Source organism: Podarcis raffonei, chromosome 12 (assembly GCF_027172205.1).
Source record: "Podarcis raffonei isolate rPodRaf1 chromosome 12, rPodRaf1.pri, whole genome shotgun sequence".
Lineage (NCBI taxonomy): Eukaryota > Metazoa > Chordata > Lepidosauria > Squamata > Lacertidae > Podarcis > Podarcis raffonei.
In genome coordinates this window covers 60,611,375-60,633,575 of record NC_070613.1, presented here as the reverse complement: position 1 = coordinate 60,633,575, position 22,201 = coordinate 60,611,375, and the positions used below count along the sequence as shown (strand labels likewise).

The window sequence follows — 22,201 nt, the reverse complement described above, 5'->3', positions numbered from 1 at the left end:
TGCCCAGGAGAAAGGCCTCTGGTTTCTTCAGGAAGGTATATTTAAATACCTTTTTCATTTCATTATAAATCATCTCCCAGAATGTCTTAATCCTTGGGCATGTCCACCAAAGGTGAAAGAATGTACCTTCAGTCACATTACATTTCCAACATTTATTATCGGGCAGATGGTAAATTTTTGCAAGCTTGACTGGTGTCATGTACCACCTATAAATCATTTTCATTAAATTTTCTCTTAGGGCATTACATGCCGTGAATTTCATACCAGTGGTCCATAACTGTTCCCAGTCAGCCATCATTATGTTATATCCAACGTCTTGTGCCCATTTGATCATAGCTGATTTTACCGTTTCATCCTGAGTGCTCCATTTCAACAGCAAGTTAGACATTCTTGACAAATTCTTAATTTTTGAATCTAACAATTCTGTTTCCAATTTTGATTTATCCACCTGGAAGCCAACTTTTTTGTCTAAATTGTATGCCTCCATTATTTGGTAATAATGGAGCCAATCTCGCACTTTGTTTTTCAGTTTTTCAAAACTCTGCAGTTTTATTCTGTCTCCATCTTGTTCCAAAATTTCCCAATATTTTGGCCATTTCGCCTCCATATTGAGTTTTTTCTGTGCCTTTGCTTCCATTGGTGACAACCATCTTGGGGTTTTCTTTTCTAACAAATCCTTATATCTTATCCAAACATTAAACAATGCTTTTCTAACAATATGATTTTTGAACGCTTTATGTGCCTTTACCTTATCGTACCACAGATATGCATGCCAGCCAAATGCATTATTGAAGCCTTCTAAATCCAGCACGTCAGTGTTTTCAAGAAGCAACCATTCTCTCCGCCAGCAAAAAGCAGCTGATTCATAATAAAGTTTAAGGTCTGGCAGGGCAAATCCACCTCTTTCTTTAGCATCAGTTAATATCTTAAATTTTATTCGAGGCTTCTTGCCCTGCCAAACAAATCTGGAGATATCTTTGTGCCACTTCTTGAAACAGTCCATCTTACCCAAAATTTGCAATGTTTGAAACAAAAACAACATCCTTGGCAACACATTCATTTTTATCACAGCAATTCGGCCTAACAATGATAACTTCAAATTTGTCCATATTTGTAAATCCTTTTTCACTTCGATCCAACATTTTTCATAATTATCCTTAAATAAATTCACATTTTTGGCAGTCATGTTAACCCCTAAATATTTCACTTTCTTAACCAATGTTAGTCCTGTCTCCTCCTGAAACTTCTCTCTCTCATTCACAGTTAAGTTTTTCTCTAAAACTTTGGTTTTCATCTTGTTCAACTTAAAACCTGCTACCTGTCTGTCAGGGAACTGCCATCGGAACTAGAGGAGGAGGCGAAGCTCCACAGCGATGCTGGAGAGGGGCCAAGCAGGGAGAGAGGCAGGTCTCCTGTTGGGGAAGAAAATCAGCGCAACACCAGGGATAGAGGGGGGCCAATGGGGGAAGCAGAGAGCAGGCTCCGGGACTCTTCACTGGACACCAGCGGGGAGAGCACAGGTCCTCCGCTACCCACGCCCTCCCTGTGCAGAAGACTTCCACGCAGGGAGAGTAGGAGGAGACCGGGCGTCAAACAACTTTTATGTTGGAAAAGGTTTAAGAAACGCCCACTGACGGATTCTGCCAGCGACTGAACAGCCACGGAGTGGATGGCTGTCCAGCGAGAAATGGTTTAACCAGCCAACCTAGCCCAGAGCGGCGGCTATTTACGCACAAGCAACCCCTAAAGCCATTACAGCAATCCGTCAGTCCCTGAAAGTTGCTTGTGCGCAGCGACAGGCAGGGGAGCATAATGAGTCAAACAGGAGAAGCCGGCGCCACGGAGCGAGCAGCTGGAGTGCAGAATCTGGTGGAGAGGAACCGAGATTTAGAACAGCATGTGGCTCTGCTGATGGCGAGGCTGGAAGAATGGAGGGCTCAGGATGCCAAGGTCAGACCCACCCCCATCGCAAGGAAGGTACCGGGGCTGGTGCACAAGTTTGGGGGAAAGCCCCAAGACTACAACGCGTTCCGAACGGAAATAGAGTACGCATTGGAACTGCAGCATGCTGACTTTGCGGATGATGGGGAGAGGGTGGCCTACATTGTGGGGCATCTGCAGGATGGGGCGCGGGAATGGATCGGGCCCCTAATGGCAACGCAAAATGCCGCCTTGAAAGACGTCAGGAAATTTTTTCAGGCAATGGATGCAATGTTTTCAAGCCAAGTGGAGCAAAATGTGGTTCGGCGGCAATTGATGGGGTGCAAGCAGGGGAGCCAATCTGTTAGAGAGTACTGGTCGCGCTTTGCGATGTTAATCCACCGGCTTGGGTGGGATCTGGACGCGGAACCCATTAAGATGTTATTTGAGGAGGGGTTGTCCCCAACGGTCAAGGATGAGCTTTCCCGCGCGCCCCGCCCGCAGTCGATGGACCAGCTGACCAAGGCTGTGCTTGCGATTGGAGCGAGACAGGAAGTGCGGGCGCAGGAGAAGAGCGAAGGGAGAGGGGAACGTTACCATGACTACCGCATTCCTGAAATACCGCGGCAGCCTCCCCAGCCGGCTGAGCCAATGGAAATAGATGGCGCGCGCGCACGTGAGGTTTCAAACACCACTGAAGGGCGCAAGAGGGAGGGAAAGGATGGGAAAACCCACAATAAGTGTTTCCTCTGCGAACGGCCAGGACATTTTGCCAGGGTCTGCCCTCAAAGAAAGGCCTGGCAAGGGATGGTGGGAGCTGTGGGCTGTGAGGGGAAGGGGGAAACGGATCAGGACCAGGGAAACGGCCAAGCTTGGCTGGCAATCAGTGGGGGCAGCAGCCAAGCCAACAACCAATAGAAGTGCCCCAACCAGACCCTCCCAGGGCAGCGATAGCCATAGAAGTGGTGCTAGAACTCCCAAATGGGCACCCAGTCAAGGTGAAGGGGCTGCTGGATTCAGGCAGTTCCTGCAATTTCTTCAGCAAGAGCTTCGCTCTAGAACACCAACTCCACCTGCTGCCTCTGGATTTCCCCTTGCAAGTGACCACCATCGACGGCAGGGAACTTCTGGGAGGGGAGGTGACGCACCAGACCCCACCAATGAGAATGAGGGTTTCCAGGCACACAGAGACCATTGCATTTCACGTAGCCACACTGTCAGGACCCCCAATAATACTGGGAATGAGCTGGCTGTCACTGCATGATCCAGTAGTGGCATGGCATCAGCGGACAGTCACCTTTGGGTTAGCTTACTGCTTAGAACACTGCATGGGGGGGGGGGGACCGCAAGGATGACAGTGGCCAGGGTGGCGGGAATGGCGGTGGAGCCAAAAGGGAAGGTGCCACCCCAATATGCTGACCTGCAGGAGGTCTTCAGCGAGAAGGAGGCGGATAGACTACCCCCCCATAGGCCCTTTGACTGCCAAATCAACCTACTCCCAGGGGCTCAGCTGCCAGTGGGTAAACTGTATGCCATGTCGGACAGGGAGATGCAGGAGTTGCGGGAATTTATTGACAAGAACCTGAAAAGAGGTTTCATAAGAGAATCAAAGGCGGTGGGGGGCAGTCCGGTGTTCTTTGTGGACAAAAAGGATACTAATCAGCCCAGATTAGTCGAAGATTTTAGGGCCCTAAACCTGGTATCAGAACCCGTGACCTTCCCAATGCCCAGGATTGATGACATTTTAACACGGGTGAGGCAGGGGAAATTTTTTACCAAGCTGGACCTCAGGGGGGCATACAATTTGATCAGGATGAGGGAGGGGGACGAATGGAAAACCACCATGTTCACCCCCCTAGGAGCCTTCGAGTACTTAGTTATGCCCTTTGGATTACAGTCGGGCTCCGCCTGCTTTCAAGCTTTCATGCACCACGTGTTGGGGTCCCTGCTGTACAAAAACTGTGTAGCCTTCTTGGACGACGTCTTAATCTATTCTGACAATGAGAAGCAACATGTCAAAGACGTCAGGGAAGTGCTAAAGAGACTGCAGAAGCACCAGTTGTGGGTCAAGCTGGAAAAATGCCAATTTCACACAAGGGAGGTCGAGTTTCTGGGGTACAAGTTGTCAGACAAGGACCTAGCTATGGACCCCAGCAAGGTGCAGGCGGTACAGGAATGGAAGGCCCCCAAGACCCGGAAGGACGTGCAGAGGTTCCTAGGGTTCAGCAACTTCTACAGGAAGTTCATCAAGAACTTCGCCCATTTAACAGCACCCATCACAGACTGTCTCAGTAGCAAAAAGAAGTTTGTCTGGACAGAAGGGGCCCAGCAATCCTTTTAAAGCCTGAAGAAAGCGTTCGCGTCGGAAGAGCAGCTCCTGCACGTGGATCTGGAGAAGCCCATGAGGCTAGAGACCGACGTGTCAGACCGGGCCATAGGAGCTGTACTTTTGCAGCCAGGAACCCAGCAAGGCTGGAGGCCGTGCGCCTTTTTCTCGAGGAAGCTGAACAAGTCGGAGCAGAACTACACGGTGTATGACCGCGAACTGCTAGCTATCTATGCAGCGTTTCGCCGATGGAGACATCTGTTAATAGGGGCGCGGCACAAGATCCAGGTTTGCATGGATCAGAAGAACTTGGAGTACTGGAGGACTGCGCGAGTACTCAACCAGAGACAGATTCGATGGGCACAAGAGTTCTCCAAGTTTTCCTTCGAGATCCGGTATGTGCCGGGAGAGGAGAATGTTAGAGCCGATGCTCTCTCCCGGAAGCCCGAGTACATGGAAGGAGAGGGACCGCCGGAAGCCCGACACGTGTTTCCCGAGGACAAATGGGTGTGTGGGGGAGTGTTGGTTGGGAAACGAGAACTAGCCGGTCTCAGCAGGGACGACGAGTTCGCCCAAACTAAAATCAGGGAACTACGGGAAGGAAGGGAAAACCATGGAGAGTTTGAAGAAAAGGAAGGGGTACTGTACTATAAGGGAGCGCTGTATGTACCGGGGGAGACCTTGAGGGGAAGGGTACTCAAACAACTCCACGACAACCCAGCAGCGGGGCACTTTGGTCAGCACAAGACCATGCTGCTTGTCACCAGGCAGTTCTGGTGGCCAAGGGTAAGGGAAGATGTACGGGAGTACGTATGGGGGTGCGACCGCTGCCAGAGGGCAAAGGGGGAGAGGACGGCCCCTGCAGGGTTACTGGAACCCTTACCCACGCCGGGAAGACCCTGGGAGGTGGTGTCCATAGATTTTATGACTGATTTGCCCAAATCAAGAGGGAAGACAGCAGTCATGGTAGTAGTCGATCTACTGACAAAAATGTGCCATTTCATAGCTTGCTCACATGCGGTGAGGGCAGAGGAAACAGGCAGATTGTTTGTGGATCACATCTTCAGGTTCCATGGGACTCCCTCGAGGGTCATCTCAGATCGCGGGAAACAATTTACTTCAAGGTTCTGGAGGAAGCTCATGAGCTTGCTGCAGGTCGAGGTGGGGTTCTCGACGGCGAGACACCCGGAAACCAACGGGCAAGCGGAACGAGCGAACAGTAGAATCATAGAATCATAGAATCATAGAGTTGGAAGAGACCACAAGGGCCATCGAGTCCAACCCCCTGCCAAGCAGGAAACACCATCAGAGCACTCCTGACATATGGTTGTCAAGCCTCTGCTTAAAGACCTCCAAAAAAGGAGACTCTACCACACTCCTTGGCAGCAAATTCCACTGTCGAACAGCTCTTACTGTCAGGAAGTTCTTCCTAATGTTTAGGTGGAATCTTCTTTCCTGCAGTTTGGATCCATTGCTCCGTGTCCGCTTCTCTGGAGCAGCAGAAAACAACCTTTCTCCCTCCTCTATGTGACATCCTTTTATATATTTGAACATGGCTATCATATCACCCCTTAACCTCCTTTTCTCCAGGCTAAACATGCCCAGCTCCCTTAGCCGTTCCTCATAAGGCATCGTTTCCAGGCCTTTGACCATTTTGGTTGCCCTCCTCTGGATTCGTTCCAGTTTGTCCGTGTCCTTCTTGAACTGTGGCGCCCAGACCTGGACACAGTACTCCAGGTGAGGTCTGACCAGAGCAGTATACTCCAGCAATACCTACGCTGCTACGTCAGCGAGAGACAGAACGATTGGGTAGAGAAACTAGCGCTGGCTGAATTTGCATACAATAATGCTGAACACGTGTCCACGGGAATGAGCCCGTTCATGGCCAATTATGGGTGTCACCCCAGGGCCTTCCCGGGGAGGGGGGAGGAAGGGTGGAGCGTACCTGCAGCAGAGCAGTTTGTGGAAGAAATGGAGGCCTTGCACCAGCAACTCCAGATGAATTTGGAGAGGGCCAAAGAAATTTACAAGAGGCAGGCAGACAAGCACCGTCGGGAAGGGGAGACCATACGGGTGGGGGACCGGGTGTGGTTGTCAACCCGAGGGTTATCCTTTAAGGGAGGGTGCAAGAAGTTGCAGCCGAGGCAGCTGGGACCTTTTGAGGTAACACAGCAGGTGAACCCCGTGGCATTTAGGCTCAAGCTGCCTGACAGCATGAAGTTACACCCGGTGTTCCATAGGTCCCTACTCTCTCCGTACAGGGAGGGGCGGGAATTCCCGGGACGGGAGGGAGAAGTCACCACACACCCGCAAGTAGAGGTGAGGGAACACCACAACCAAGCCACGGAAATACTTGATTCCAGGTGGCGGGGGCGCAAAGTAGAGTACTTGGTCGCTTGGGAGGGAGAACCCCGGTCCAAAGACACGTGGGTTCCCACGGAGGCAATCAATGACGGGTATCTTGTGGAAGAGTTCCACAGTCGGTTCCCACACAAACCAAAACCACCAGCGAGATTCTGGGAGGAGCAATTTGGCACCACCGACGACGAGGAGGAGTTTGAGGGTTTTCCTGACTCCGACGAGGAGGGAGGAGAAGCGTCGGAGAGGGAGGATTCAGACTGGGAGGCCCATCCTGCGGGGAGAGATCAGAGCGGGTGGGAAGCAGGTTTTGAATCCTCTGAGGATGGTGACAGGTCCTTCCGAGGATTCCCCGCATCGTCGGCCGACAACAGGGATGAAGTTGGATCCAAAGGTTGGGCCGGGGGTGGAGGGGGTTCTGGGGGGGAGATGGATGTCAGGGAACTGCCATCGGAACTAGAGGAGGAGGCGAAGCTCCACAGCGATGCTGGAGAGGGGCCAAGCAGGGAGAGAGGCAGGTCTCCTGTTGGGGAAGAAAATCAGCGCAACACCAGGGATAGAGGGGGGCCAATGGGGGAAGTAGAGAGCAGGCTCCGGGACTCTTCACTGGACACCAGCGGGGAGAGCACAGGTCCTCCGCTACCCACGCCCTCCCTGTGCAGAAGACTTCCACGCAGGGAGAGTAGGAGGAGACTGGGCGTCAAACAACTTTTATGTTGGAAAAGGTTTAAGAAACGCCCACTGACGGATTCTGCCAGCGACTGAACAGCCACCGAGTGGATGGCTGTCCAGCGAGAAATGGTTTAACCAGCCAACCTAGCCCAGAGCGGCGGCTATTTACGCACAAGCAACCCCTAAAGCCATTACACTGTCCAAATTCTTGAATCAAATCCAGTACCCTTTTAGTACTAGATTCTGGCTCCTGTAAAGTCAATACTAAGTCATCAGCAAATGCTTTCTGTTTGTACTGTTTAGCTCCCACTTGTATACCTTTAACCTCTTGGTCCTTTCTAATCATGTTTAACAAAACCTCAAGGACAGATATAAAGAGCAATGGAGAAATTGGGCAGCCTTGTCGTGTCCCTTTCTCAATCTTAAACTCTTCTGTCACTACATTGTTCACAATTAATTTTGCCTTTTGTTCTGAATAAATTGCACCTATACCATTTTCAAAACCTTGACCTACCCCCATCCCCTGTAGATTCTTCTTCATAAAACTCCAAGAAATATTGTCAAAGGCTTTCTCTGCATCCACAAATATCAAAACTGCCTTAGTATTGATATTCACTTCTAGTTTTTCAAGAATATTAATTATATTCCTCATGTTATCAGACAAATGTCTGCCCAGGAGAAAGCCCGCTTGGCTATGAATTTCTTCTACTAACACCTTTTTTAATCTTTTAGCCAAAATATCTGCAAAGATTTTATAATCCACATTAAGCAGTGATATGGGGCGGTAATTTTTGAGCTGTGTCTTTTCAGTCTCTGTTTTCGGTATAAGTGTAATGTAAGCTTCCTTCCACGACTCTGGTGCCCTTCTCCCTTCCAATATTTCATTGCAGACTTCCTTCAATGGTTGTATTATCCATTCTTTCAAAGATCTGTAATATCTTGAAGTCAAACCATCTGGTCCTGGAGATTTACCTAATTGCATTTTCTGGATGGCCCCTTCCACCTCCTGATCCGTTATTTTATAATTCAACATTAGCTGTTTTTCCTGAGAGATTTTGTGTAGTCCATTTATTTTTAAAAATTGATCAATGTCCATTTCTTTCTGCTTCTCCTGTGTATAAAGTTGTTTAAAATACCTCTGAAAACACTTCCTAATCTCCACTGGGTTCTGTATATTCTTTCCTTCCACTTCCAAATTCGTAATGGTATTAAGTTTTTGTCTTTTCTTCATTTGCCAGGCCAACAGTTTTCCACACTTATTTGCCGATTCAAATTACTTTTGCCTCATCTGTTTAATCTTCCATTCTATTTCCTGATTCATTAGCTTCGTATATTGTACTTGATATAACTTTATCTCTTTCAGGATCTCCTGTGACTTTGGTTTTGCTCTCAGTTTCTTCTCTCCTTCCTTTATTTTCCCCAGGATCTTATCCTTTTTTTCATTCTGAGTTCTCTTCTTAATTGCATTCTGTTGTATTAAGAATCCTCTCATAACCGCTTTACTTGCGTCCCAAATTACTCTTTTTTCCACTGCCATCTTTGGTGACTACCTGTCTCTGTGCCTTGTCCATATTTGTAGACACCACTCCATTTATGTCTCCCATCAAGATCATATTATAGTCCATGTAATCCATCAGAGTCTCGTGTAGCTTCTTTAAAAACTCTGATTTTCCTTCATTTGGTGCATAAATACCTACAATCAAGAATTTCTCTCCTTGTGATTGAATTTCAATTGCAACAAATCTTCCTTGGTCATCTTTAAATATGAATTTCGATGATAGGCTCTCCTTTGCATAAAGGACCACTCCTCTTTTTTTAACTTTTTAAACTCATCATCTCTGATGAGATAAATTCTTGGCCCAATCTTTTATTACTCAATATCTTCCTATGTAGCCTTATCACATGTGTTTCTTGCAAACAAATCAAGTCCAAATGTTCTTTTTTCAATAAATGAAAGACTCTCCGCCTTTTTTCTGAGGAATTTAGTCCATTAACATTCCAGCTCGAAACCTGCAACACCATCGTGTAATTATGCTGATTTTCCTCCAACTGCACCCAATGCTTGCTCTTCTTCTGTTGGTGGTGGTGATGAAACGTTCACTGGGAGATCCAATCCAAAAGATAATGCTGATATGTCCAATATTGCCCTGTTTGGTGATCTATCCGATGCTCTTTGCTCTAGTCCTCTATCTGGTGATCTATCCGATGCTCTTGGCTCTTTTCCAAGTCCCTTCTGCAGATCTTCTTCGTATTTATACAAAAACTTTAGTTTATCTTCTACTGATCTTATTTTTATTTTCCTTCCTTTGAAACTTGGGGAAACTCTCACCTGAAAATGATTTTATTCCTTCTCAGCAGGGCTACCAAATCTCCATAGTTAGGCCTAAGATTCAAAAGATATTTCGGGACGTCTTTAAAAATTTCCACTCTTGACTGTTGTACTTCTAGGTTCTTCTGGTAGTGCCAACCCAATATTCTATCTCTCTCTTCTTTAGTTCGAAGGGTGATCAAGCAGTCTCTTATTCTATTCTTCTCTTTTTTCCCTCCTCTTCCAAGTCTGAAGGCCCTCACAGTTCTAAATTCTTCTTGACCCAAGTCCAGGTCCCAAAAGTTAGCAATTTCCTGTGTAAGAAAGTCTATCAAGCTTTCCTTCTCCAATTCAGGTAGGGCTCTGATCCTCAGATTCGTCTGTTTTTCTTTAAGTTCAATCATAGCAAGCGTCAACTTGTGCTCATCAAGTTGCCTCTGTAGGGCTGGGAGTCTCTCTTTCTCCAGTTGTGTTACTTTACATTCAGCAGCAACGGCTTTCTCCCTAGCTTCCTCCACAGTCTGCCGTATCAAAGTAGATTCCTGTATCAATTTCGGAATAGTTTCAGTATTGGTATTCACCTTTTGTCCAAGATTATTTATACTTTCTGTATTTAAATCAATTTTAGTAGTTGCAGCATCCACTTTCTTGTTAAGCTGTTCCAGTGAATCATTTATCTTATTTAATGCAACCACTAAGGCCTCTTCTGTCGACATTCCTCTTGGTTTTGAGTGTACTGGTACAGAAGCACCAGCAGAAGAGGCAGGGGGGCCTGATGTTGAGCCTCTCCTAGATTCCTGCCAAGTCCTCCCAGACCTTAATTTTTTTTCAGTAGTTGACTGGTGTGTTTTTTCCTTTCCATTTGCCATAACACTTAAAAGATTCAAGGTCAGTCCCAGAGTCTCACAGTTCTTTATCTTGCAGCTGGAAATTCCCCTAGCCCAGCTCTTGTAAAGCAACCAGTTTCAAAGGCTTCCACTAGGGGGAAACAGTTTCTATTTATATTAGTCAGTAATGTCCTCTTTTAAACACAGTTTCAAACAATCCAAAGTTAGTTTCAATTTTCAGTTACTTTTACTCCTTTTTAAAAGCAACCAGAGACAGTAGAAACAATGTATTTCTCTTATTTAGCTAGCTGTCAATGAACGTTCTAAACGCTGTCAATGAACATTCCAAAAAACGTCAGTCCTGCTAGCAGCCTGTTTCCAGAGTCAGAGCGGCGGTATTTTTTCTCTCTTCGCTCTCTCCTGCAGGCATACTCAATCCACAGCTTCCCCCCCTTCTCCTGCCTCCAAGGGGGGGTTTAATGTTCTTTACCAATGGAGATTTAGTCTTTTACAATAGGCTTTCCAAGACTACAGCTTACAGCCTCATTGCTTCAGTCTATTTACAAAAGGGGAAGGCGGACTTCCTGTTTTGAACCTCCCCGTTACGATACCAAATTAGACGTTTAAGAATCCAATTCTCCCGCTTCAGCTCTACTCACGGGTAATTACTTTGAGATCAAATTGTCCACAGGAAAAAGTCAGCGCTCTCTGGCAACAGCTATGCGGCTTCGATCCGTGGAAGAAGCAGATGATTCGAAGCACCGTGCCGCTCACCCCACTTCGCTCTGGACCCCCGAAACTGGGTTTCCCCGTGAGTAGGGGAGGCGCAAAAGGTGCCCGCCGAATCCCACGCTCATAGGCTTTTTGTGGGTCTCCGCCTTCGCTGTGGTGGCCAGACCCAAATTCCCACGGGGCAAATTCCTCCCGATCAGAGGAATTCCGCCATTACCAGAGGCACCAACCCGGAAGTGTGTGTGTATGTATGTGTATATATATATATATATATATATATATATATATATATATATATATTCCATATAGAAAGTTACTTTTGTTACGCAACAATTATATTCCAATTCAACCAAACTAGTGACTTCCCACTCTCCCAACATCGATGTTTATAACCCAAATTACATACAATCACATTTTAAGGTTCCATCTTATCTAATTTTATTCTCTCTAACATGTTTCTTAATACATTCTGTTATTTTCTTACACTTCAAACCCCACTGTGGTATTCACATAAGGGAAATAACTTTTTATATAGATTAGTATATTCCAGTTTTCTTTAAAATATTCTAAATTTGTATCTTTTATCAATGCTGTCAATTTTGCCATCTCTGCATATTCCAAGATTTTCATCAGCCATTCTCCCTTTGAGGGTGTTCTCTTCTCCTTCCATTTCTGTGCATAGAGAATCCTTGCCACTGCAGTCACATACATACGGTAAATACTGCTGAGGCTTTCTTTGGGATTTCGCTGTCTAGTATCCCCAGCAGGAAGGATTCTGGCCTCTTAGGAAAAGTCACTTCATTTCCCCCCCTTAATTTCATTAATATCATGTCCCCAAAGGTCTTTGCTTTTCTGCAGGTTCACCACATATGATAGAATGACCCCTTACATTTCCAATTAATTTCTCATAATTTTAACATAAACCTACTTCAAAGTTTGACCTTTGTTCTGCAAATCCATTTTTAAAATCTTTTTTTAAATATAGATTTCATTTGATTTATGATATTGGAACCAGTTACCCACTGAGTTCACATTACCCACTGAACTCACATTCATTGTCCTGAAAACTCTTTAATTCTCTTTATATAGCCCATTTGCATTGCATATTTGTTTATGTGCTCAAGCCTCCATTGGTGATAACCATAAGGAGGTTTTATGTTCCAGAAGACTTTTAGTTCTCCTCCACACCTCCATCAGACTCCTTGATTTGTTTGATTTCAATGCTTTGATTTTCCAGCAGAGATAGCAGCTTTTAAAAGAAGTCTTCCATGAGTGCTTCTCTTTGTGAAGGAGGGCATCTGATGCCAATTACTCTTTACTTGGGATTCCAAGAGTGAGATCTGCTTATCTGCAATACTCTGATTCGCTTGTGTAACCATCTCATGCATATTCAAATGTTGTTCAAATTCATTCTTTTTTTATGCAGCTCTGAAAGCTCTGTTTTTACTTCAGCCATATCTTTTTTTAATCTCAGCGAGATCTTTCTGCATTGGTTTGTAAGGCACTAGTATTTATATCATTTCCAGCCTCCTCCTCCCCATCTTTTTTTGGCTCGGCCATTGCTTGCACAGTTGGGTTTGTTTCTTACTTAATTCTGGTATTCATAGTGCTCATAATTAATCCTCTTCAAGATTAGGGGTAATGTGGAATAGGAAAGGAAATATTTACCCAAGTAGTGAAAGTCTTTGTTCACACAGTCTGGTAACTTAGCTGTCCCAAAAATACTTAGCAGACAGGAGAGGGGAGTCAGTGCTCATGGCGCCATGTCCAGGCCAGAAGGGTTAATTTTCTGATACTTACCACAACATGTATCAATGAAAGACAGCAACATGTCATTGGTAAAAATGAGTATTTGGCACTTTGTCGTTGGAGCTTTTGGATACTACTGTGTATCAGATTTCATACATCTGTTATGTCATATATACGTGTAAACAAGTCTACACAAGGAGAAGTACATTATGTAGCACTGGCAGGAGGGAAAATAGAATTTTTAATTTCAAGGTCACAACCTCATATTCCTAAGAGACAGTATCAGACCAGATGCTAGAGCAACCTTTCGCAACCTTGGGTCCACAGATGTTTGACTACAACTTCCATAATTCCTGACCACTGATCCTGATAGCTAGGAAGGATAGGAGTGCAGTCCAAAAGCATTTTGGAGCCCAGGATTGAGAAAGGCTGCTCTAGAGGCTCAGTTTGAACATGCAGATTTCTGGAGAGGAGATGGCAGCTGCTGTGCTTCTTCCCCCAGTTCCGCTGCTGCTGTGCTCTCTGGGGCTGAGTTGTGGTTTGGTTTGGCTTAGCATGTCACCTGATTCCAGGTTTGTGGTTGGTCTGCTCCAGACAAAGAACAAGACATGGTTACAGCTTATGGTGTGTCTAGAGTGAAATAAACCACGCCCCCAAGTTCAGATGATGGACTAATGCCAAACCTAAGCTACCTGGCTTAGACTTAGGTAGCAAGGCAGCAGGACCAAGGGAGGAGCACAGCAGTAACAATCTTCTCTCCAGGGCTGTTTGTAATTGGGTCTATACACTGAAAAATCACTAAAACTTCTTACTTTAAAAAAGCAATCTTCTCTCCAGGAAACTGGGGGTTCACACTAAGCTAGATCTTTAGATGGAACTGAGAAATATTAAATGCCTTGGTGTCACGATCAACATTTTAGATGCTTGAGGTTTTTCTAATTGGGATTCCTTGCTTGATTTTATGTGTCGATGTTATCCTGCATACAAATTTGACCAGATGAACTATTCAAGCTTAATAGCAGTTTTGACAACTATGCTTTTGTTTTTGTTTAACTTTTAGGAGCGACTTCTGATGAGTCTTTTGCCCAGGAATGTTGCCATGGAAATGAAGGAAGATTTCCTGAAGCCACCTGAAAGGATTTTCCATAAAATTTACATTCAGAGACATGACAATGTTAGGTAGGACTGATGCAAGCTTGCAAAATGTAAAGTCTTACAGACATCTCACATGCACATATAGTGAAGGGTCGTCTTAGCTGATTCTTCTGGGACTGTAGCAGTTCAAAGGATGGACTGGTGGCTTTGCTTCTAATTCATTGAAGGGGAGAGGAGTGAAGGCACAGGCACAAGCTGAGGTGCTCCAGAATAGGTCTGAATCAGTAAAAAAAATCTAACTATTATTAGGGGAATACCGTATTTTGCACCCTATAGGACGCACCGGCCCATAGGACGCACCTAGTTTTTTTGGGGGGGCGGGAACTCCCGTGGGCACCCCAGGCTTGCTGATAGCTTCCTGAAGCCTGGAGAGCGAGAGGGGTCGGTGTGCACCGACCCCTCTCACTCTCCAAGCTTCAGCGAAAGCCTGCATTCGCCCCATAGGACGCACACAGATTTCCCCTTCATTTTTGGAGGGGAAAAAGTGCGTCCTATAGGGCAAAAAATACGGTAAGTTTTCTTTCAAAGCTATGAACCTCGCTTTTTGCATGCAGAGCATGCAACACAGTGCCCTAGTGCAGCCCCAGCCTCACAGACCATCTCTGGAAGTAGCCCAGAAACCCACTACAATATTCCTGGCCCTGTTTTGGATCCCAAATGCCATTTGGAATAGAAACTCACCCTGTCCCCATGCCAAGCATCATCAGTGTAGCGTTTTTGCTCACATACAAAGGCATATACAGTATACAGGCGTCGGTCCTGTAAACCTAAAGGAGCATCTCCACCCCCATCGTTCAGCCCGGACACTGAGGTCCAGCGCCGAGGGCCTTCTGGCAGTTCCCTCACTGTGAGGAGTGAGGTTACAGGGAACCAAACAGAGGGCCTTCTAGTGGCGCCCGCTCTCCTATTTTTAAAAGACTTCTTAAGGCAGCCCTGTTTAGGGAAGTTTTTAATATTTAATGCAGTATTGTTTTTAACATTCGATTGGGAGCTGCCCAGAGTGGCTGGGGAAACTCAGCCAGATGGGCGGGGTATAAATAATATATTATTATTATTATTATTATTATTATTATTATTATTATTATTATTCCTATCTCTGCAAAAACAAATCAACTGAAACAGCCCTTGTTTAACTTGTTTATAGGTAATGATCCTGATATGTACCACTTCTGTATCAAACCACCCATCTATTCTGTACACAGGATTTGAGTTCTTTTGTTTTCCTAAGGTTCTTTTTATGAAGGTTGTTCTGCTGAATTTTACTTTATGGCTGCATAGAGCTCCCAGTTAGAATTATTTGCAGCTGTTGTTTTGTTTACTCACAGTGAACTCTCTCTGTGGTTTGGTTCTCAAAGTCTTTGAACTTAAATCTATTTGTTTTATGCAAAAAGAATACAGGAAAGAATTCTTATAATCACCTCTGCTCCCAGTAGTAAAGCTGCAAAGACCATGGAAGCCTCAGAGCACCATATCAAAAGAGAAAGATCAAGGAGCTAAAAGCTGACATGAAAACTGGAACCAGAATAATTGCCCAAGAAGATATAGACAGGAGCCTATATATTTCAATCTAATCATAAATATGTGTGTTAGAGTTTCACATGTATATGCACATAAAACAAATTTGGAATTGGTTTAAAACATCAGTCTAAAGAGAACTTGAAGTCCATTGAAGTCCACTTAAGTGCTCCTTAATCCGAAGTTGCTCAACAGGAAGGAAAAGACACTCTGAACCTGCTGAGAAACAGTCTGAAAACAATCCCTTCACATCTTCCAGAATTCAGTCCTGGTATTGCAAATAGATTCTGGGGCTGATCAAGTTTACAGGACCATTTGCAGCTATCCCCACCACCACAGGAACCCAGATCACCAGCAGTTCTCTGCTTGAGATAATGGCTTTTCGAGAGCAGCAAGGAATAACTCCGGGTGCAACAGTGGGAAGTCCAGGAACATATGAATTCAGGAGCTGGATCTCTTTTCCTTGTTTGCAAACACACTGTGTAAAACTTTTATCTGCTGGATTTCTGCCTATTCTACTGGTACTATACACAGGAACCTTATCAGATAATAGAGGCTAGCTGTAAAATTGACCCTTTAGATTGACCCTGTTTTATTTCAGAATTTTTGAGCTGGCAATATATAGTGAATCCCCCCTTACCCTGTCAGCTGCCTCCAGAACCATGCATTTCATTCTCGGCTGTCGCCAGCATTTCACATGCCACCTACCCAGCTGTCTTCACAGTTTGTGTCCTGAAAAGCCACCCAATATTACCACCCTATCTCCTTCCCTCCCTCCCTCTGCAGCCCAGCCATTGGCCTCAGGAGCCCGAAAAGGTTCCTGGCCCTGCCTCCACCAGCCATGCTTGCACCTACCTAGTCCACATCCAGGAATCAACACTCGGCTGTTGATGTTCCGTGGCTTAAACGTCAGCTTGACATACAAAAATAAAGAAGGTGGAGCTTTTCCTTGCATGGAGTTAAAAGTCATGCATTTAGAAACGCTTGTTTAATTTCTGCATGTTTTGATTCCATTAAAGCACAGCAGCAAAACCAGTAAAGAACTGCTGGCAATCTTAAAAGTAAGTCCCATTGAAGCCAGTGTTCCTCCCTTCTGAGTCAGCTGGTTTGAGATGCCAGCTGAGGGATAGCATGTGATGGCATTAGATAAAGCAGTCTAGTCAATGAAAACTTACACCATAATGTATAACGTTTTAGGCTTTAAGTGGCCCAAGACTCTTGAGTTGTGTTTGCTGCAATAGCTACCCTCTGGAAAAGGTTTAGGATGAGATACAGGATATTTTTAGTAAGTCTGCAGCTGTTTTATGCATGGCAGTTACCCATCTTTTCAGTTAGAGAGGATGCAAGGAGCTCTTTCCTGACTCCCGGATTATGAGCATCCAATTTCCCCAGGAAATCAAAATAGTGGCAGAAGTTTCTCTCTTAGGAACAGATGCAGCAGTAAAGGTGAAATCACATACAACATATGGTTTCTCCCACAGCATAACTTACATGAACAGGATGCAGATGATGCTCTGGAAGAATTATTGTGGTTGGCCATGATGTGATGGTTTTCCAAACTTTGAAAACTGCTTCTCTCTTCAGTGTCCATGATAATATTCATCATTAACATGTAAGAGCTGCATAGCTGGGATTTAAGCAGGCTACAATAATGGGCAAATCATAAATTACACAAAACCACATCTTGATAGTTGAGAGGATAAAACTAGAAAGATGTGATTATTTTCACATTGTGTGTGTGGTGAACTTTATTAACCTCTCTGCTGGGTTTGTTTGCCAATGCTATATAAGTATATATAATGTGAGTTTACTGTGCATATTTTAAAATGTGTTTTCTCTCTAATTTTCCCGCACCAGAGAACTTTTGTTAAGCAGCTAAAGGGCTAAAATTGCATGTTACAGCACAGCCTTCTGTACCATTTCTGTAGTATTTGCCCATAGCTGCTTCTTTACTGCAAACAAAGTAGCCTTGTGAGTGAGAGATTTGCAGTGGAAAAATATGGCTTGCCACTTTCCCCCTGAAATCTCCCTCACATTATTTCCCCCTATGTGCCTCCTGCCTCATGTTTATGAGGTGAGCATTTATCTGTATGGAACACCAATGGGGTAAAAGTGCCTGGAGGAAGGATTACAGTAAAAGTGGCAGGAAGAAATGAAGTTGCTGCATATGACACCCCCGCCTGGTCTTGCCTACAGAGGTGGTTGGCTAGTGCTAAACATAGCTGCATTATAATGTGTACTTAGGCCCTTAGTCTGCAAGTCCAGCTCCTCTATTTCAAAGTGTCCTTCAGGATGGTATGCAACTTATCCCTGCTGCAAGGTGCTCTGATGTTCAGCACTGCAGGACAGCCTTGTGCTGGCTTCTGGTTCTGCACTGCCTTAATGGAGGCAGCCCCCATGACAGCGGGAGAAAGTAGGAGATGGAGAAACCAGGATGATTGAAGGTAATTATCCTTTCAAATTCCCCCCAGGGATGGCGTACGGGCTTCACTTGCAGTTCATTTCAGTACCTGGCTTTCACTTTGGCATGGAATGCAGGGGCCAGGGAAGCACTGAGTGCAAAAGCACTTTGCCTGCCGAAAACCTTCCAATGCCGCCATTAAGAAGCAGAGGTTCTCCTGTTAATTAGAGCTTAATTGGACTAAAGTGCAGGTGTATGCTAGAAGAGATGAGATCACAAACTGTGGAACAAACCAACTGCAAGGATTTTAAGGTTTGAATTTGAGATAAGACTTCATTCGGTGCAAAATTCATTCGGTGCAAAAATTCATTCGGGGCGGGGAGCCTACGGTTTGTTTGTTTAAAGTTTTTCTCTCTACAGTTATGATTCGGCAACCCTCCCCTGAATGTTAGTTCAAATTATACTTGTACAAATGAGGATGGAAGAAATTGGATTAAAAATATGGATGATAACATCAAAAGGAACTGTGTGTGTAAAAAGGGGGGAAAGGGAGGGAAGCTCTATTTTGCAAAAGTTTTACAATGGTAACATAGAGCTGACACTTCACCATCCTTTATTATCTACAAAGTGAATTGAATAATGCTAAGAGGACTTGGAATTTAATTTAATTGGAAGGATAATTGGCCATATATCTCCACCTGGAAGGATTAAAGGAGTCTGTGAGCTGCCAAGGAACTGATAAGGTTCTATATTGAGTCATCTGCAATATATCCAACTCTTCTTCCCAGGCGAGGGGAAAAAATAGTGACAACAGTTTATTTACCAAGGCAGAGCGACTTTTGCATCTGTTGTTAAAGTTCTCGGTGCAAAACAATGAAGCACAGGACGGAGCGATGGAGAAACTTCTGGAACAACAGTGGGATATTATCTCCACCCAAGGCACGATGGATAGCAGTAACAAACAGGGGAAAGAAAGACATAACATCTTACAAGGACAGAAAGAAACACCACGGACAGAATAACTGCCACACACAGGAAGAACAAGGATATAGTTTGAGTCCCTCACTTGAACTTTCATAAATCATTTAGTGTGTCAACACAAATAGAAGTTATTAATACTGCAGTTGTATAAGGGATTATTATTATAACTAGAATGTAATTGAAACTAATAAGATTTTGGACCGCAGAAATAAAGAGAACCAGAAAGCCATCAAATCTAGCATCTGGGGGGCCACTTTAAATAAATTATATAATTTGGTATTTAAATGATTGGTATTAATAATTGTAATATAAACTGGCATTGTTATAATAAGGCCGATTGGAATGTAATTGAAAACTAATTAAAATTTATCGGGGGGAGGGGAGGACAGCCTCGTGCTGACACACTCTCTGGTCAGGGAGATCTGATCAGATCTTGCTCATTAACTGAACAGCTGTGGCTCACTTGTCCCTCAAGGAAGAGGCAGGACAAGACCTGGAGGAGAGGAGGGAGCCTATGAGGCGAAAACAGAGAACTGTGTGTGAGGGGTATGCTGAAGGAGGCAGATTTGGATCGACGTTCAGACTGTAAACTAGTTTGAAGTTTAAAGCCCAATTTTCAAAGTATCCTTTTAATGCAAACCCTTTTTGCTTTAGATGAGAGCAGGTTGGTGAGAGTTGAGGGCATTTGTATGCTTCTAGTTTGGGAAGCCCCCTTTCGCTGCTGTTGTTAGAAGACTGGGAATGTGATTTGGCACCCAAGTTATAAGCAATGGCCACGTAATAACCTCTGTCTTAATGAAAACTCTGTTTGTCCCATGGCCAGAAGGCCCTGATCCAAGTGGTTTCCCTCTTGCCCTGCTCCTTTCCTAGTTAGTCTGAGATGAGGCATGGCAAGCTTGTTCGGCTCTGTTTTTGGAATTAACCAAGGGACAGGAAAGTAGGCTGCAGCCCAGGACCAGGACAGACCTCTGTCACTGTATATCTGTGTATGCTACATGTAACACATAATGAAGCAGTAATTTGCACCAACTGGTTTGCCACCATGAGGCAGCCTGCCGTCCTTCCTGGACTTCAGACAGCTCCCTCCAGCCCACTCAGCACAGGCAGCAGGCAGACATAATGGGAGCAATAGTGAAAACATATGGAGGACACCAGGTTGGGAGAGGCTGCTCTGGGCCATTGCATGGGTCTGCCCCATGTAAAGTCATTGAAGACTGCAAATTAAGTAAAGTGATTTGCATTGTTACTTAGCCTTACATTTCACCTGCAATCCTTCCAAAAATATGTTGGGATAAACACTGCTAATGCCTCTGCATTTCCTTTATTCTCTTTGTAGCATATTGTTTGCAGACATTGTGGGATTCACCAGCTTGGCATCGCAATGCACTGCTCAAGAATTGGTGAAGCTTCTGAATGAACTCTTTGGGAAGTTTGATGAATTGGCTACCGTAAGCATGTACTTTTTCCTTTTAAAAATTATTTTGAATTCATTTTTTAACAATGTGGTTTGTGTGTATGTCAGAGATTATGCACATCTAAGGCATGAAATAGACTGATTGCTAATCTAGTTCCCACAATAAGGCCCATGAATCACCACACATCCCTGAGGTTTCTGTGAAATCATTTATAGTTTTGGATTTCAGCAACAGAGTGGTAAGAAAGTGGTGAGAAAAAGAAACTAGAGCTGGCATTTTACGAGATAGAGTAGAGCTGCCATTAATGGGATTTCAAAGGCGGAATTGATATCTGTTGGGAAATTCCAAAAGGCGGCATTTTGTCTTGGATCTTAGGCAAGTCAATTGAAAAACCATGGTTTGGGGGCATTACTGTAAAAAAAATGAAAATAGAAAACAACTTTGGGGATGTCCTGATTTTGAAATACGGCAACCGGATCTGACTGTCCTCCCAGCAGCTGCCCCAGCTTGCCTCTTGAGGTGCATTCCTCACCAAGTCTTAGGAGCCTGCAAGTTAGGCTGCCTGGTAGAGTTTAAGGTTAGGAACTGGGTGAAGTAATATTTGCCAGTTCTGTACTCACCACCTCATGAATGGAAGATGAAAATCACAAGACGCTACCATTTGTGTCCACTTTTTCAGTTTATTTCATCTTCAAGGATAATATGACTTTTTAACTTGGCTGTTAATGACTGTTTGCTTAATGAATTATTTCCAGCTATAGTACTGAACCTGGTAGTTGCCAAGTTAGGCCATCCAAAGCATCTATGTTTCTCTAAATATAGCCATGTTTTCCACATAAAGAAATATTATGCCTGCAGGACAAGCTTGGTAAAATACTTTGTAGGGGTACTGTAATGTTGTGCAGCTGCGTGTGTGTGAGACCAGATAAAGGAGAAGCATTCTGTTCCTGTAACAGTAGTGTAGAAGCAAGGATTTCAGCAAGTCTGGATTTTCGCATCTCCGCATGATGGTCCCTTCCAACTCTACGAGGATTCTATGAATTCCTTGTTATGTGTTCAGCACACAGTGGGGGTGTGGTATGTGGGAGTAATGAATCGTGCAGGCTGAAGTGGATTTCTAGTGACCTCATTCTGCATTGGTTGCAGTGCATGGAGTTTGGCAAGGTGTAGAGCCAAGAGCCAGTCATCAGGCAGCACAATTACTGGCCAGTGTCATCATCCCCATCAAAGTACTGGAATAACATTGTGAGAAGTTGCATGATTTCCCAGCCCTCTACAGCATGAATAACAGTGGGTGTCTGCTATAGACTGCCAAGCCAAACTGAAGATTTGGATGAAGCCTTCTTAGAGCAGATTACCAAACATGCAAAAAGGAGAGAAATAGAAGTCATGGGAGACTTCACCTTCCCCAATATCTGTTGGAACTCAAACTCTGCCAAAAATGTAAGGTCCAACAAATTCATTCATTGCCTCACTGACAATTTCATTGCCCAGAAGGTGGAAGAAGTAGACCCCCACAGTAAGGTCACTGTTGTTTCTCTCTCCTACAATTTTTACCCATATACTCTCAATCTGCTTTCCATGCTCCAAGTCATAAATTTCTTCACAAGTGTACACATCCTTTACGTACATAAAATGCTACTCCTCCTCCCTTCATGTTTGGTCTATTCTTTTTGAACAGGTTATACCCCTCAATTCCTACATTCCATTCATGAGTCTCATCCCACTAGGTTTCAGTAATACCTACCAGGTCATATTTGTCATCCTGTACTAAAAGCTCCAATTCGTCTTGCTTGTCTCTGTGCATTTAGAGAAAACTGAAACCATGAGTCATTCCCTCTA

General features: G+C 44.6%; 1 protein-coding gene and 1 long non-coding RNA gene across 2 annotated transcripts in view; one reads left to right on the top strand and one right to left on the bottom strand.

Annotated features, from left to right (window-relative positions):
• Positions 1-22,201, top strand: part of ADCY1 (adenylate cyclase 1) — a 204,202-nt gene that overhangs the window by 121,696 nt on the left and 60,305 nt on the right. The window contains exons 3-4 of the mRNA XM_053359774.1: positions 13,953-14,071; positions 20,281-20,392. Coding sequence (XP_053215749.1) covers positions 13,953-14,071; positions 20,281-20,392 — 231 coding nt within the window. The remainder of the gene's footprint in view (positions 1-13,952; positions 14,072-20,280; positions 20,393-22,201) is intronic.
• Positions 14,032-22,201, bottom strand: part of LOC128398546 (uncharacterized) — a 57,789-nt gene continuing 49,619 nt past the window's right edge. The window contains exon 4 of the long non-coding RNA XR_008327160.1: positions 14,032-14,263. This is a non-coding gene — a long non-coding RNA (uncharacterized LOC128398546). The remainder of the gene's footprint in view (positions 14,264-22,201) is intronic.